The sequence below is a fragment of the Haematobia irritans genome, chromosome 4 (genome assembly GCF_050003625.1).
Source record: "Haematobia irritans isolate KBUSLIRL chromosome 4, ASM5000362v1, whole genome shotgun sequence".
Classification (NCBI taxonomy): Eukaryota; Metazoa; Arthropoda; class Insecta; order Diptera; family Muscidae; genus Haematobia; species Haematobia irritans.
This window is the reverse complement of record NC_134400.1, coordinates 218,258,954-218,277,763: the sequence shown is the minus strand read 5'-3', so window position 1 is coordinate 218,277,763 and position 18,810 is coordinate 218,258,954. Positions and strand designations below refer to the sequence as shown.

Here is an 18,810-nt window from a genome sequence, read left to right as displayed (position 1 = left end):
GTTTATATGTACTGAAAAAAATATTGTCTCGAGGTCAAAGATTTCATATCTTTAAAATACGAATGCAAATTTTGCTTAGCATAGAAGACGCGAAGACGTTAAACTTTTCAATGAAGTCGTATTGTCCTTATAATTAAGTGATTTCACTTAAAAATGGGTATCATAACATGAAAGAAACTATTTTGGGGCTAACGTCAACTTGACTTCAATAATTCAGAAAAATTCTTTAAATTTAATGAAATTGTCTTTAAATTTGTTGTCTTTTTGCATCTTGAATACAAAGCAAAAAATCGTTCAAATATAGGACATATTTTTCAAAACTATATTTTAAAGAAGTTTTTTACTTCAAACATAGCATAATTTCTACTGGAAGTCGAGTCCTAATTTGAAAAAAAAAGTTGCCGTTAACTCGTTTTTAAATGACTTTGATAGCATATGAAGAAAAAAGCTGAGAAAGCGAAAAATTAATATTTTTTTACTAGAAGCAAGTACACAAAACCTAAATTTAAAAGAGAATTGTGTCTTAAAAGTATCCTTACTTGTATTCTCCGCTTCTTTGGCTCGGAATCAATACCAAATTTTTTAAAATAAAGACAAAATCTTTGGAACCGAGTATGCTTTTTTTTCAGTGTGGCATCTGCCAAACAAAAACATTTCAACTCGGTTTGAACGGTGAAATGTTTTCGAAAAACGATTAAGTGGGAACATAACATTAGAGTACACAGAAAAAAATTTCAGGAACATTTTTCCAACTAAAATCTTAATAGAGTTTTAAAAAATATTCAATTAAAAATTTAATTGAATCAACAAATTTTTTAATTGCAATAAAAATCAATCACACAAATTAATAGTATCAATTTATTTTTTAATTGCCTGCCAATTAATTTTTTAATTTATACTATCATTTCTGTTATTGAAGACATTTCAATTAAAAAATTAATTGGATCAATTAATTAGAAAAAAAGTTTTTGTGTGTAGTATAAATGCCGAAGCTCAACTTTTATGTCTCTAAAAAAAATTATACAAAATATACCAATGTTTATTTCTTAGTTTAGAAGGCAAAACAATATTTATTCTTAATTATACAATTTTTCTTAATAAATAACTACATTCATACATATTAATTGTTTAAATATACAATTAATAAAAATTTTTAATGCTTTCAACTAAATAAAATATAAAACGAGATTCTTATACTTCTACATACATACATACATGTGTATAGTATTCTGCTATGTTTTAAAAGTTCTACAATTGTTTTTTTTTTTTTATAGATTCCTAAAATGTAGAGTGCAAGATTGTTGCTACTACCACTTACGATTCTTAGAATAATAAACTAGTATTTAGATAGTAAATCCTTTTTAAGGATTATTTTGACTAAAATTAGAAACGAAGTATGAAAATTAACACAAGTCATAGAAAAAAGTAAAGAAATAATTTAAGATTCCACTTTCACAACCTTTGTTAAAATCGCCTATTCCTAGGAGATTATACTCAAACAAACCAAATTTTAGACAAATAATGTAACGTGTTTTCTTATACATCGACCTAAACATGGCCTATATTGGCTTATAGTAATTGGTCTCCATTGCTGCATTACACATAAACTTCACCGGTCTTCTGTTCAGGTGGGCGTTTGGCTAAAGTTGAAGGTGCCGATGCAGCATTTGCAAGATTCTTATCTTTGCCGGTAGTAAGCAAATGTGGGCTAGTTACACTATCGGTAATATCTTTAACTTCCGGATGGCCCTCAGAACGTACAGAATTGCGACGTTCCAATAGATATGAGTCACTTATATTTAAATTTAAATTAGCATTGAAACTATTGTTGCGGGAAATATTGGTTCCACCATTGAGAGGTTTTACTGAGAGTATGGCTGTTCCAGTGGCATTATTGTTGTCTCCTTTATCGTTGAAATTTAATTCACTTATCGATAATGTAGACGGAGACCTTTGAATAGAGAGTGACACCGGTATAGTGGTTATAACCTCATTATTGTCAAAGGCCGATGATGTAGTGGTTATAGTTGGTATTTGATTTGATGTAATCGGTACAATATTCAGAGTGGCCGCTGTATCCGTTGCACTGGTGGTCACCGTGAAGGGGAATGAGAGCGTAGTGATATTCGTTGTCACCGGCATAGCTGAAAGATAAAGTGAAAAAAATAAGTAAAAATAAATGCAATTGTTCGAAATTTGTTCCAAACTGGGAAACCAAAGGTTAGGACACTTTAAGGAATGACTGCAATATTCATTTTGTGAGCCATAAAAGATAATTTTCAATCATATTTCTGTAATCACCGTGGGGCGAATGAACTTTTCAAGGTACACTGACGAAAAAAACTGTTTAATATGTTTGGGTGTAAAAATTATATGTTTGGAACTCAAATTTTTAAGTGCAAGCATATAATGTTCATAAACTAGCATAACATGTTTGGGACATATATGTTAATATGTTAGAACATATTATGTTTGGGGCATAAAATGTTTGTAAATATAATATGCTTGGATACAAACATATATTAATTTAGAAATAGACTTCAAACATAAAGGGTGATACGGTCAAAATTTGGTCAATATAAACTTGACGTATTTCTTTCAATTTTGCATTTAAAAAACCTGAACACCCCTCATTTTGAAGGTGTGTGTGTGTGTAGAATGTTGCTCCTATTTTGATTTTGGAATTCACTCTTCAGTTGTCAAAATGCCGTCCAAGCCAGAAGAGCAGCGTATAAAAATTTTGCTCGCGCATCGCGAAAATCCGAGCTGCTCGCACGCAAAACTGGCAAAATCGCTAAAAGTTGCCAAATCAACCGTTACAAATGTAATTAAATTGTTTGGGGAACGTTTGTCGACAGCCAGGAAGTCTGGATCGGGGGCAAATCGAAAACCGGACGACAAGAGTGTTGCCGGTAGTTTCAAGCGAAACCCTAACCTCTCTCTCCGAGATGCCGCAAATAAGCTGGGTGTATCGTCTACAACCGTGCATCGAGCCAAAAAACGAGCCGGACTATCGACTTACAAGAAGGTAGTGACTCAAAATCGCGATGATAAACAAAATACGACGGCCAAAGCGCGATCCCGGAGGCTGTACACGACGATGCAGACGAAGTTTGACTGCGTGGTAATGGACAACGAAACCTACGTCAAAGCCGACTACAAGCAGCTTCCTGGACAGGAGTTTTATACGGCAAAAGGAAGGGGAAAGGTAGCAGATATTTTCAAGTACATAAAACTGTCAAAGTTCGCAAAGAAATATCTGGTTTGGCAAGCCATCTGTACCTGTGGCTTGAAAAGCAGCAATTTCATAGCTTCCGGGACTGTCAACCAAGAAATTTACGTGAAAGAGTGTTTGAATAAACGTCTGCTGCCTTTCCTGAAGAAACACGGTTGTTCCGTACTGTTTTGGTCGGATTTGGCATCTTGCCATTACGGTGGAGTGGTACGCCGCCAACAACGTGCAGGTGGTTCCCAAGGACAAGAACCCTCCCAACACGCCAGAGCTCCGCCCAATTGAGAAATACTGGGCTATTGTCAAGCGGAACCTAAAGAAGACCAAAAAAACTGCTAAGGACGAGCAGCAGTTCAAGGCAAACTGGCTTTCTGCGGCGAAGGAGGTGGACAAGGTGGATCTACAAAATCTGATGGCAGGTGTCAAGCGTGAGGCCCGGCAATTCGGATTTGGAAAAGCGAAAGCCTAACTGAATATTTTTCCTGAATTTTATACTAATTGAACTTGAAAAAGAAATTTAATTTGATTTTTTAAATAAACGATTTCACCGATTTACACGCGTTTTCCCTTGACCAAATTTTGACCGTATCACCCTTTAGGTTAAGTATGGTGGCAGCCCCATATTCCAGGCTCACTTAGACTATTCATTCCATTGTGGTACCCAATTGGTGAACATCTCCCGGGGTTAGACATTGCGATGAAACCACCTAGGGGAGATTTGAAACACCCAGAAATGTCACCAGAATTATTGAGAGATCGATATAAAGGACCTGTATTGTCGATGAGCTTAACATAGCATCGGACAACACTCATTGATAAAACAGAAGTTAACCACATGTGGTATTGCAATACTTTTCCGGCCAAGGAGCACGTAGGCCGCGTTACTGTTTCGATTGTTCTTTGGTGTATTAGTGGATCCTCGTTTCTTCAACTGTCAATTCACAGAAACTCTCTCTCTCTGATAGCGCGGTCTATGAACACGAGATCGTAGGTTATTTTCCTTTTCAAAGAAGAGGGTAATAAGAACATAATATTATTTTGTCAAGAGAAACATCCTACGCTTTTGTCGGAAAAATATTTTTCTCGCCTAACATATATATTCCTGCCGAAATCAAATATATAATTTCCGAGAAAATAACATGGTTGCGACACACATGTTACAGGTTCCACCTAAAAATATTACATATTGCTCTTGAAACATGTTTGAAGCGATCCTTTTCTGGGTGAAGCTGGCGTTTTATGAGAATGTACTATACGATGCTAAATTGCTTTTGCAACTTGCATCAGGCGCACTCAGAGAAGGAATATGATCACCTCAAACATGTTTTAGGAGCAAAATGTTATTTTTGGGTGGTGACCATGTAACATGGTTTTCGCAACCATGTTATTTTCTCGAAAATCATGTATCTGATTTCGGCAAGCAGGTTATATTTGACGAGAAAATAACATTTTAGTGATAAATATGTTACATGGTCACCATACAAAAATAACATTTTGCTCTTGAAACATGTTTGAGGTGATCATATTCCTTCTCTGCGTGCGGTGAGATTTAGCATTTATGGGACCACATTCGGAAACTTGGATTAATCAATGGTGTTTAATATCGAATGTTGTTTAGTCCATTTGGTCCCTATAAAAAAGTCAATTAGACGATTACGACAAAGACGAACCGTCGATTTGGAAAAAATCTTGTCAATTTGCCGAAAGGTCGATTTTCTCATATCCTTAACTCGAAGGGAACAACATTTTTGTAGAGTTCATATGATTTTTTCTAGCTCAAGAACGTGCATATTGTAGGATAAGATTGTGACAAAAACATTTTGGATTTTCATATTGTATGGATTTGATATCTTCCCCTTATAAACCACATATAGAGTTAATTCATTCACAATAATACATTCACAATAATTTACTCACTAGATGTTAAATTTGTTGGTAATACAGCTTGTGCAAGTGCCGCAGTTTGTGGATGACCTGGAATCAAAGTGTTATTGGAAGATGTACTATCCATCTCCTTGATGGGTGACAATAGTAGGGTGCCCAATACTTGACCATCTAGATTATTGTTGGTTGTGCTTGCATAGGGATACATGGTGGTTTGTGTACTCAATTGGGGTGTCATAAGAACCGCTGTATTTGCATTGTTTGTGGTGGTTGTGGTGTTCGTGGTATTTATGGTGGCTATAAAAAAGGTGCAATTATAAAAATAAATTATAAATTCAAATAATGAGTGATTTGAATGATGCTGAATTTTGAAATAAAATTTTGCTTTGAAATTCGATAAAAAAAAACACAAATTACCATTTGTCTCTTTGTCAATATTTGGATCCTTGGTTACATCAGGAGTGGGTATACGAGGACGAGATTTTGAAGCATTTACATTCAAACCATTCAAACGAGAGTCTACATAGAAGAGGAAGTAAAATCAGAAGGACGAAATAATAGGGATAGTAGTATGTTTTTGGCTTGTTTAGTTGTGCATATTATGTTCCAAACATTATGAGAGAGGAAAAGATACAGATTTAAATTTAGAGGAAACGAATAAACTATTTTCGAAAAACTATCAATAAAAACTAGACTTTAACATTGCCCAAAAGTCTACAATATTTGCATTTTATTCGCCAAACGAGAATAACGAGTTTAATATAATCTTACCACAAAGGTATGGTATGTTCTCACTACACACAAAAAAATTTTTTTTTCTGATTCAATCACGAAATTAATTGATCCAATTAATTTTTAATTGAAATGTCTTCAATCACAGAAATGATAGTATCAATTAAAAAATTAATTGAAGGTCAATTAAAAAGTTAATTGATCCAATTAAAAAATTAATGGATACTATTATTTTTGTGATTGATTTTTGTTTCAATTAAAAAATTTGTTGAATCAATTAAATTTTTGATTGAATATTTTTTAAAACTCAATTAAAATTTTAATTGGAAAAATTTTCTTGAATTTTGTTTGTGTGTAGGTTAATATTTGACTATCGATCAGTGTCAAATATCGAATCCAAAATAATCTACCAAAATTCTAAGAAAATTTGATCAAAAATCTACCAAATTTTAAAAATTTTAATTTGAAGTCTGGGAATTTTTTTCTTATAAGCCCCAAAAAATCTCCTTCTGAACTTAGTTCTTATTTTTTATGGATCTATATCATACTGATTTCTCTACACTGAAATTCATAAAAATATATGTTATAGAAGAGATTTCCTTTTTATAGTCGAAATCGAAGGACGTTTCGCATTACGGTGAAAACAATTAGTTAAGGTTTGAAATACTCTGAAATTTTATCAAATTTACTAAACCACCGCTGTTTTTTTTATACCCTCCACCATAGGATGGGGGGTATATTAACTTTGTCATTCCGTTTGTAACACATCGAAATATTGCTCTAAGACCCCATAAAGTATATATATTCTGGGTCGTGGTGAAATTCTGAGTCGATCTGAGCATGTCCGTCCGTCCGTCTGTTGAAATCACGCTAACTTCCGAACGAAACAAGCTATCGACTTGAAACTTGGCACAAGTAGTTGTTATTTATGTAGGTCGGATGGTATTGCAAATGGGCCATATCGGTCCACTTTTACGTATAGCCCCCATATAAACGGACCCCCAAATTTGGCTTGCGATTGCTCTAAGAGAAGCAAATTTAATCCGATCCGGCTGAAATTTGGTACATGGTGTTAGTATATCGTCTCTAACAACTATGCAAAAATTGGTCCACATCGGTCCATAATTATATATAGCCCCCATATAAACCGATCCCCCGATTTGGCTTTCAGAGCCTCTAAGAGAAGCAAATTTCATCCGATCCGGCTAAATTTTGGTACATGGTGTTAGTATATGGTCTCCAACAATCATGCAAAAATTGGTCCACATCGGTCCATAATTATATATAGCCCCCATATAAACCGATCCCCCGATTTGGCTTTCAGAGCCTCTAAGAGAAGCAAATTTCATCCGATCCGGCTGAAATTTGGTACATGGTGTTAGTATATGGTCAATAATTATATATAGCCCCCATATAAACCGATCCCCCGATTTGGCTTGCGGAGCCTCTAAGAGAAGCAAATTTCATCCGATCCGACTGAAATTTGGTACATGGTGTTAGTATATGGTCTCTAATAAACATGAAAAAATTGGTCCACATCAGTTCATAATTATATATAGCCCCCATATAAACCGATCCCCCGATTTGGCTTTCGGAGCCTTTAAGAGAAGCAAATTTCATCCGATCCGGCTGAAATTTGGTACATTGTGTTAGTATATGGTCTTTAAAAACCATGCAAAAATTGGTCCACACCGGTCAATTCGTAATTATTTGTAGACTTACATACCTTTTTGTCTAATATATACCACGTGTGGACTAACTCACAATTTAGAAAACGATTTAAGATACCACAACCCAAGTAATTCGATTGTGTATAACAGTCTTTCGTAGAAGTTTCTGCGCAATCCATGGTGGAGGGTACATAAGATTCGGCCTGGCCGAACATACGGCCGTTTATACTTGTTTTTTTAAATTCGGTCGAAACGGAGATTGACTTCTAAATGGTCTATCTGAAAGAATTAAACCATCGGGATGACACTACACGTAACCAAACATAAAGCTGCCAAACATAAAGCCACACCCAGAGAAGGAATATAATCACCTTAAACATGTTTTAAGAGCAAAATGTTATTTTTGGGTGGTGACCATGCGAAACGGTTTTATTTTCTCGGAAATCATGTATCTGATTTCGGCAAGCAGGTTATTTTTGAGGAGAAAATAACATTTTAGTGACAAACATGTTACATTTTGCTCATGAAACATGTTTGAGGTGATCATATTCCTTCTCTGCGTGCAAAGACTCCCATGATAGTGCCAGAGAGTATGCACTTATTAGACACAAGATGATTTGTGTGCATGGCTAATACAGCGAGCGTTCTCCCTTTAGCCCATTTTCTTTCCGCTTAAAATCATCACACTTTTCAGGAAATTGTTTTCACTACCGGATTAGACCTAATATCAAAACCTTTATTTTCCTTCGTTTTTTACTTGTACTAACAACATGTAGAAAAAATTGTAATTGTGAGGGCCTACCTCAATTTGTTATAATGCTATATGGGTTTGTTCTGAAATCTTGATTCTTTAATTGTGACCAAATGACCTTATGAAAATAAATCCTATTTGGTCTATAGCATCTTACAAGGTGTGAGAAAAAATGATTCTGGAATAGTATCAGCTATAAATTTTTATGAATGTCTATTTACTAGAGACTTACAGTGAAAAAGTGTCAAAATTTTGCATTTTTCCTTGATTGTTAAAGAAGTTTTCAAAAATGCATTTTAGTGTCACCAATTGGGAAAATATGTGTAGTGTATATAGATTATAGCCTCGACTTTAAAATAACATCGAGAAATAAATCGATATCAAGTGAGGAGTTAGAACTTGGTGTCGTTATCGAATCGGTGGTCAAAGGGTTAAGGGTTTTATTTTATTCTCTCTTTCATTTGGGGTGTTATTTCATGGGGCTCATTCCCACTCAAGACTTGGCTCCATCGTTTTTAAACTTATATAGAAATACACGAAATTTCCCTTGCTATAAAGTAGTTTCTTTAACTCTTAAATGTGCATCAACGATTCCTCCGAAAAAATGTATAATATGCAAAATGGTAAAAAAGAACATCTGCATACGAAATTATTTACAAATAATTAATTTGATTTTAGTAGAGAATAGAGATATTTTTCCACTACACAGTTGCTTTGCCAACATTACTCTAGTTAATATTATTTAACTTCCATTTTGTAGATTTCTGAATTTTTCGTCAAAATTTTGATTTTAATTTTTGACTGCAGATTACTCAGTGGTACTACAAATTTTCCGGAAAAACATATTTTTTTTAAAATAGCGTCATGATGTTTTAAAGGCAAATGTGATTTTATAAAATTTGGTTAAAATTTTAAGACGTAAGAATTTTTTCTGGTTGTATCTTAAAAGATACAGTGTGCATTTAAGGGTTAAAAGAAAATAAACAATGTATTCAATGATTTTTTCCACTCGTTTTTATTTGCTTTTAAAGAAAGCTGAGCTATAAAATAAATCTTTGTTTGTCTAAAATTTCAAATAAATCAATTTTTTTTTAATTCATTTTTTATTTGATTTTTGGTCGACTTTTTGTTAGAATTATAAATCCTTTTTTCCAATGGATAAAAATACAAAAAAAAAATATTTAAAAAGTTTTGATTTTCATCAAACGCTTTACAGATTATTTGAGGAGTGTATTCGCTATGAACCCATATACCATATAATGAGACCATCGTTACCATACGACTTTAGTGCAAAACTTAATCTCTATATACCTTTACCTATGGTTGTATATTCAAATTAATAACTTACTTTGTTTTATTAATTGCCTTTGGGCCCGCAAAGACTTACGATGGACAAATTTGTCATAAAGGCTGGGCTTAGATTGCATCTGCTGTTGCATATGTTGTTGTTGTTGCTGCTGGACTATGGTCATGGGTAGGCCAGATTCAGGACTTGAGTATACGGAATTCAAACGATTGCGATTGAAAGCCATACCTCCTGAAGAATAGGCTGTGGATTGGCTGCGCATAGAACCCATACGGGATAGTTGACGGACAAGCCAGTTATTATTTTTACGTCTCTCTACCATGGGTGTATCAACACTTTCCTGGAATAGTGAGTAGGAAAATTAGTAGATGAGGAAACATACAGAAGGTACAAGGATTGATTTTTGATTAGGTAATTTTAAAGTAAATTTTAATAAATTAATTTAAAAAAAAAAATAGCATACAATCAGAGCCAAAATGGTCTTTTGTAACTCAATCTTTTAAATATTTTAAAATTTTCAAAAGTAGAATAACTTCTATTATTAGCGATTCGAAATCATTCCTCTATATCGTTCAAATTGGTTCAATATTTCTCCTTGTACCTTGCATTAATAATACTCACATAATCCGCATAGACATCATCAGAGATGGTACGCTTTCCTCCACCTGGCACAATATTGGCATACATGGCATCTTCTTTCTTAATTTTATAATTTTCTGCTGAGCCTTTGGGTTCATCTTTGCGATAATGTTCAGAGGCCACTGTGTATGGCAAGTCCTTCGGTACTACACATTCCCAATATTGATCTCGCAATAGTTCTGGATGTTCTTCGTGCATTTCATCGACAATCATATAGGCAGCCTGAAATTAATACAAGTGTAATTGTATTATTTTGTATTGTCATTATTAACATGAATTTAATTATCTTGAATATTTGACAATTATTAATTATTCGTTAACGATAAACCAGTAGAATTTAGCCTTGCTTTTTACTGCAAAAAATTCAAGTGTTTTTTGTTTTCAATTTGAGTTTGTTGTATGGTATGTGCCAGCATACATGTGGGAGTATGTTCGCACAGTGGTTGAAATGGAATGCAAAGAAGTCCCAATTGCACATTTAAATTAAACACATTAAAATTGCATTAACTATATTCATATTTATTATAATTATTATTTGAACTTTTATTGGGTTTTGCAAAAGGAATTTGACTGAGTCATTGAAAAGAAGATCTATACAAGTCTACAGAACCCTCTTTGCCACTGGGCACGTGCCCAGGGTCTAGTGGTAAAGATAAGGGCCCCCTAGAATACTTGAAAATTGTGGACAGAGAAAATGAGGGAACTAATTCTATGTTAAAAATAGAAAGAAAACATTTCAAATGTAGAAATCGCAATGAGAATTTTTTTAAGCATGATGGTTGCTAACTGCAGTGGGGAACGTTCCTTCTACAAACTAAAAAGAATTAAAAATGAATTGAGAAGTACAATGCTTCAAGAGAGATTAAGATTAGGGAGATTGCAGATGTCCATAGAATGTGATTTGCTAAAAAACATAGAATTAGACGACGTGATTAACGATTTTGACTGTCTCAAATCTGGAAGGGTTCCTCTTCAAACGACATAAATTAGGCGGCAACCCTGATGCCAGTCTCTCTAACGCCAACCTCTGACGTCCAGGAGAAAAGATGGTTGAGTCGTAAAAAGTTGTCAAAGAAGTAAGTCGTTTAATGTTGCTCTGCTCTGTCGCGTATTCTAATCGATTTTGCTTTAAAGTTACAGTTGCCGGTTTAAAGAACCATCGATCGATTATGTTTTAAAATTTTTAATTTGACCTTTTCTCCTAATTTTTCGTAGTTTTTACAAAAGAATTAATAAACTGAAATTTCTTGAATTCTAATATCATTGCATTCTTACATAGATTTTAATTCACTAACCTGTGAATGCTAAGGGAGTTAAGTTTGTTGCAAATATTACATTTATCTATTCGCTTAACACGAGTATCAATAAAAACCGTGTTTATCTATTTTTTTGTTTATTATAACAAAATAGTGTTCTGTCACAACAATGGCAGACTGCCACAGGAATTAGCAAACAAGACGTTGGAAGCCCAGATATTTTGGACAAAAGAATTAAACGCATTGTTAGATGAACACAATACATTTCTAGTGCATACATTAAAACAAATCAAACAAATCGAATTTATTCAAAACTAGACCCTGGAGTAGGGCATACATATTTTAATGAAAACTTAGCTCAACATGAAATTACATGGATCCTTAAGGCAAGGGCCGATATGATAGAATTAAATGGCAGAACCTTTCGCATGGGTGGTAATACGAATTGCTCTATGTGTAATTTAAATGAGACAGAAAACATACTACATTTTCTAGGCCGATGTCCAGCCCTAAAGGAATTCAGAAAAATGTACTTCCAAAGGATATTCCTTGAAGAGCATGAACTTATATCAATACTAAATAGGTTTATAATTAGCTGGAAAAATTTTGCTTCTTTCATCAGAGTATGTACTCAATATAGAACGTATCTACTAAGTGAATACAACTTATAAATCAAAACATGTATATCTTCCAAATTTTATGTAAAATATTATAAAAGACTGACGAATTAGGTCATAGTCGAATGAATCCTATCTTTCTTATATTTAAATTATACATACATATATTGCTTACTTTTATTCATATATTTGAATTGTAATTTAATGAAATTTAAATAAAGAATACTACTACTAGTGTTCTGTCAAAGTCATGGGGCCCCATTATACTAATATGCCCAAGGCCTCTAAAAGGTTAAATACGGCCCTGCGAGCCTAACTATTCATGTTTCAGTCCGAGCGAGTGAACATTTTCATAGCCTTCATAGATGTGATTGGGGGAGATGGCTCAATTTGGGTCCTATAGAACAACTTCTAAGGAGAAAGAATAAATTATCCCTAATGTAAATCGAATCATCTCTACAAAAAAAATATTTTTTTTACACAAAAATATCGTAGTATCTTTTGTAAGAAATGGAGTTTGCAACTAAATTTGATAGTTCTCTATAAACGAAGTTTTTTTTTAATGCGCCGCTTTGTGTAGTGATCTATAAATAGACATGCTTGATTATATGCGTTGCTTGTCCGTCTGTTGAAATCGCGCGCACAAGAAGTCATTGAGTAGGTCGGATGGTTTCTCAGAGCACTTTTAGGTATAGTCCCCATATACACCGATCCCTAGATTTGACTTCTAGAGCCTTATGTGATAACACAAAGGACTGAATAGTCTAAGTGAGTCTGAAAATAAATCGGGCTGCCACTTTAACCTAGCCTAAGGAATTTTCATGTGGTCAGGTTGAAATTGGTGGATGTGTTAGTAACATATATGCATTTAACAACCATGCAAAAATTGGTCCTATTCGGCCCACAATTATATATAATAGCTTCCATACATTAAAAAAAAAGAAAAAAAAGAGTTTACTTGGATCCAAAGATTTTGACCTTCCCTTAAGGATTTTGGTATTGATTCCGAGCCAAAGATGCGGCTTCTTTAAAATAAAGACATCTTTGACGGACCTCCCTGGCTTTAAATCTAGGATAAATAAAATTAAAATTAGATACAGATCTCATTCATCGGATCGTTATCCTCTGTTTGCGAAATATTAATAAAGGTATTTATGTACAAACAAATTCCAATTTAAAATCCAAATTATGATCAGTACTTCAAAGTAAAAACAGTTTTCTTAATGTTAAAAAAAAAACTTTAAACCAAAAATGCAAATCCTTAAAATAAGTCTTAGCCTATATTTGAAGCGATTTTATCTCAAATTTAAAAATGCAATATGCCAGTTGATTTATTTAAATTAAAAATGTTTTTCTTTATTTTAAGGAAATTTAGCCTTACTTCAAAGATCTACAACTTCAGCAGAGAGACGAAAATTTTCAAGATTTGTGTCCTAAATTTAATGAAAGCAAAATTTTTGAAGCAAGGATTATAAACTTTCATTTAATTAAAATGTCATTATTTTAAAGAATTTTGTCCTTAACTTTGGGTAAATTTCAATTCCTAATATTTAAGTTGCTCAATCTTCCATATTAGGTCAATATTTTTTTTAGTGTATCAACCGCTGATTTGCCTTCTGGAGCCTGCTGGAGGAACAGAGTTCATCGAGCCTTAGAACAATCATGCGAAAAATTGGTTCATAAGGGATCATACACTCAAAAAAAGATTACTTGGATCCAAATATTTTGACCTTCCCTAAAGGATTTTGGTATTGTTTACGAGCCAAAGATGCGGCTTCTTTAAAATAAAGACATTCCGTTAGCGACCTATTTGTCTTTAAATCTACATTGAAAAAACAGTGATTCCACCAGGAATAAAACTTTTGGTTAATTTTAGAAAATTTAGAATATTTGTAGAAAATTTTAACTGAACAGTTTTACAAACGCTCACATCAATATCACCAAAAATAAGTAACTATTTTTCGACAAATTCAAGAAAACTTTTTAAGAGACAATTAATTTTTATACCCTCCACCATAGGATGGGGGTATATTAACTTTGTAATTCCGTTTGTAACACATCGAAATATTGCTCTAAGACCCCATAAAGTATATATATTCTGGGTCGTGGTGAAATTCTGAGTGGACCTGAGCATGTCCGTCTGTTGAAATCACGCTAACTTCCGAACGAAACAAGCTATCGACTTGAAACTTGGCACAAGTACTTGTTATTGATGTAGGTCGGATGGTATTGCAAATGGGCCATATCGGTCCACTTTTACGTATAGCCCCCATATAAACGGACCCCAAAATTTGGCTTGGGATTGCTGTAAGAGAAGCAAATTTCATCCGATCTGGCTGAAATTTGGTACATGGTGTTAGTATATGGTCTCTAACAACCATGCAAAAATTGGTCCATATAGGTCCATAATTACATATAGCCCCCATATAAACCGATCCCCCGATTTGGTTTACGGAGCCTCTAAGAGAACCAAATTTCATCCGATCTGGCTGAAACGTGGTACATGGTGTTAGTATATGGACTCTAACAACCATGCAAAAATTGGTCAACATCGGTCCATAATTATATATAGCCCCCATATAAACCGAACCCCCGATTTGGCTTGCGGAGCCTCTAAGAGAAGCAAATTTCATCCGATCTGGTTGAAATTTGGTACATGGTGTTGGTATATCTTCTCTAATGACCATGTAAAAATTGGTCCACATCGGCCCATAATTATAAACCGATATAAACCGATCCCCAGATTTGACTTCCGGAGCCTCTTAGATGAGCAAAAGTTATCCGATCCGATTGAAATTTGGTACATGGTGTTAGTATATTGTCTCTAACAACCATGCCAAAATTGGTCCATATCGGTCCATAAATATATATAGCCCCCTTATAAGCCGATCCCCAGATTTGACCTCCGGAGCCTCTTAGAGGAGCAAAATTCATCCGATCTGGTTGAAATTTGGTACGTGGTGTTAGTTTATGGTCTCTAACAACCATGTATGGTCTCTAACCCCATATAAATCGATCCCCAGATTTGTCCTCCGGAGCCTCTTGGAGGAGCAAAATTCATCCGATCCGGTTGAAATTTGCAACGTGGTGTTAGTATAAGGCCGCTAATAACCATGCCAAAATTGGTCCATATCGGTCTATAGTTATATACAGCCGATCCCCAGTCACACAAAAATTGGTCCATATCGTTCATAATCATGGTTGCCACTCGAGCCAAAAATAATCTACTAAAATTTTATTTCTATAGAAAATTTTTTCAAAATTTTATTTCTGTAGAAAATTTTGTCAAAATTTTATTTCTATATAAAATTTTGTCAAAATTTTATTTCTATAGAAAATTTTGTTAAAATTTTATTCGGTTCATAATCATGGTTTCCACTCTACCAAAATTTTATTTCTATAGAAAATTTTGTCAAAATTTTATTTCTATAGAAAATTTTTTTAAAAATTTTATTTCTATAGAATTTTTTTTTTTTAATTTTATTTCTATAGAAAATATTGTCAAAATTTTATTTCTATAGAAAATTTTGTCAAAATTTTATTTCTATAGAATTTTTTTCCAAATATTATTTTGTCAAAATTTATTTCTATAGAAACTTTAAACTTAATTATATTCGTATTTAATCGGCCTTTTTTAGTTTAATATATACCACGTATGGACTATGTGGTATATATTACGGTGTTAGGAAGTTTTAAGATACCTTGCCATAGGCAATTGTTACCGCAACCCAAGTAATTCTATTGTGGATGACAGTCTTCAGTAGAAGTTTCTACACAATCCATGGTGGAGGGTACATAAGCTTCGGCATGGCCGAACTTACGGCCGTATATACTTGTTTGAGTTTGGCTTTATTATATATTCGAATTTTATAGTCTCGTTAGCTATGTTGTCCTAATGTTCGAAATTCGTACGAAAAAGTACACCCAAAGAAAAAATACATTTCTCCGGAACGAAATTTTAGATGAACAAAATTCGCTTCTCTTGTAAAGTATTTGTTTTGCTTTTTTAGAAAATAAACCCGAATTTATGACAAGCGATTCAACGATTCTTCAACGTCTATAACCTGTTTTACTTGGGTTTAAAGAAATGGTTTTAACTTTTAAATAAAAGAAAACTCTTCTTTCAGTGTTTGACCCCTTCTTTAGTGGATACAGTTTTAGTAATTTGGTGTTGTGGAAGAATTCATTGAAAAGACTAATTAGTCCAATTACTTGACAATGTATTATATTCGGCTAATTACCTGAATTGATCACTAATAAGTGCCCTACAGGAAATTCGTACAAATTGCCACTGGCGGACTTATCAGGGACCATTACCAATGCTCCCATTTATTGTATTTTTCAAATTTGTATCTATATAATCTACAATCTCTAATTATTCGGCATATCAAAATCTCATTGGAACTAAATATTTACTAAAATACAATTATTTGAATAATCTATTGTTCAACATATTGCAAAATTTATTTGTGATGGAGCAAACTGCCAAAATAAAACAGTTTCTTAAGAGGTTCTCCAAGACTGGTTCATGGTAAAGTGTAAATTTAACCTGTCAAGAGAAACCCATGCTCAAGTGACCGGCCGCTTCCATATGAAGAAGTGAAGACTATATGAATATCCTAAACTGCAATATTATTTTGCCATGTCTAATTTCATTGTATATTTAGTATTATTTTTCAAAGTGTTCATACACGAGGAGACTTAATAAACGTGTATTGGCTATAAGGTCTTCTCACTTTTTTCTTGTTATAAATAATGAGATTTTATTAAATGCTGTTTTTAGCGAATAAAAACATTTGCTTGAATCTATTTTGTATTTGTTTTCATCGGTTTAGTACTACTAGTCAATATTTACATTTTTATTTTTGTTTTTGGCAATTTCGGCAAAAAAAACCTTCAAAAAATTATTAATAAAAAATATACGAATACAACAATTAACATATAAAACAAATTAGCTGGTGGTACTGGTACAACAATATATTAAGTGAAACAATCAAACCCCGAGCGTATAATGTATAACCTGTAATTTTAAAATCGTTGCGAATAGATTTCGCATCATTCCATCACTCACTCACACACACATACACTTGCATACATTGATAAACAGCCAATAGAATAGGCAAATGAACGAGTGAAGTTGTCCTTCAGTGTCATAAAACTGTGTTAATTGTCGTTTTGAGAAGATAGCCGGGCCACAATTAATATTTTAATATTTTACGACTTGCGAAACAATGGTTGACATTAAGTACCTTAAGTTCCTGGTGGTGATTGGTTTATTTGCGGCAATGTGACGACATACATCAAAAAACAATTGTTTATTTTAATATTTCGGTATAAAATATAGGTGTGATTATGGAATATGAAACATGACTTTCGAGGTTATAATTTATGGTCATATGTCCTTGTTATCAAGGTGGTTTTTTTTTCGTAGCTTAATAGGAAGATATACAATATGGGAACTACAAAAAACCACAATGGATAAATGATTTTGTTTTTCAAGATTTCCCAATAATTTTACACTCAAAGAAAAGACAACGATTTTTTCCAATTGAAATTCTAGAGGAAGACAAAAAATCTTTGTAGTTCGAATTGTGAGACGATTTGTAATTAGAATAACCAACGGAGATAATGTAGACAAAGCAGGCCATACATATGTAATATATACATTGGACATAAATTATTTCTAATAAAAGCATCTACACGCAAAGAAAAAAAAAACGTTTGGAAAACGTGTACCGAAAACGTTTTTCTTTTGTTAGAGTTTTTTGAATTGCTTCGAAAATTTTAAACTTTTATCACCAACAAAATTCGTTTGTTACAAAAATTTTATTTTTTCAATAAAAAAAGTTATTTTTGAAATAACAACACAGTCCATTTCGTTTATATCAAACACTGTTCTTTTCTGACTTTAGGCCTTTAATAAGACACATTTTACAGTTCAAAATTTAATATAGTACAATGTAATGTTGAACATTTTTTCGGAATCTTCCGAATATATCTGGAATATATGTAAAAAAAAAACAAAAGCAAAAAAAAACTTTGGCCGAAGCAGGGATCGAACCCATGACCCTTGGCATGAGAGTCGGACGTAGCTACCACTGCTCCACGGTGCCAAACTAAATGTTTGTTTCTGTTAAATAAACTTTGTTTATTCGGTTCGTGGGCGCCGCAAGCTATGCTATATAAATATAACTTATATGGATATTTATCTATTGAAGACCATAACAGGTACATAGCTCAGTGGTTAGTGTGTTGGCTTACAATGTGCATGGTCCGCGGTTCGATTCTCCGTCCAGGCGAAAGGTAAAAAAATTTTTAAAAATTTATAAAATCGTACAATTTCTTCTACATTGTTGGTATTACAGGAAAAGGTGTTAAGAACTAAAAATCCTCGTGGATGTGAGAAAAATGTGAGGGACAATGCAGTTAGCAAGAAAATAATGTTTTTTTTTGAGCTAGTCTTTATGAAATTGTTTTTACATCCTGGAAAAGAATAAACGTTTATCACAAAAAGTATATACTTTTCTTCCAAAGACACTTCCTTACAGCGAAAAGCAAATGAGAAACGAACTTTGTTTGTCTAAAATTTCGTTTGGGAGGAAAGAATTATTTTTTTGCGTGTACAGATAAAAAATGCAACTGACACGAAGTGCTAACTATTCCAAATTTAATATTTCATATACTCAAGAAAAATACGGAACGAAAATGCAGTCTAACGAAATT

The 18,810-nt window shown here is 33.3% G+C and overlaps 1 protein-coding gene across 3 annotated transcripts in view; it reads right to left on the bottom strand.

The window, feature by feature from the left end:
* Positions 1-1,028: 1,028 nt before the first annotated feature.
* Best2 (bestrophin 2) overlaps positions 1,029-18,810 on the bottom strand; it is an 82,219-nt gene continuing 64,437 nt past the window's right edge. Inside the window, exons 8-12 of one of the 3 annotated variants that reach the window (XM_075304497.1) lie at positions 10,197-10,436; positions 9,618-9,915; positions 5,534-5,635; positions 5,150-5,413; positions 1,029-2,144 (exon numbers count right to left, since the gene is read on the bottom strand). In XM_075304497.1, coding sequence (XP_075160612.1) covers positions 1,597-2,144; positions 5,150-5,413; positions 5,534-5,635; positions 9,618-9,915; positions 10,197-10,436 — 1,452 coding nt within the window. In that variant the 3' untranslated portion in view covers positions 1,029-1,596. The remainder of the gene's footprint in view (positions 2,145-5,149; positions 5,414-5,533; positions 5,636-9,617; positions 9,916-10,196; positions 10,437-18,810) is intronic. The other 2 variants (XM_075304498.1, XM_075304499.1) reach the window with 2 other exon arrangements.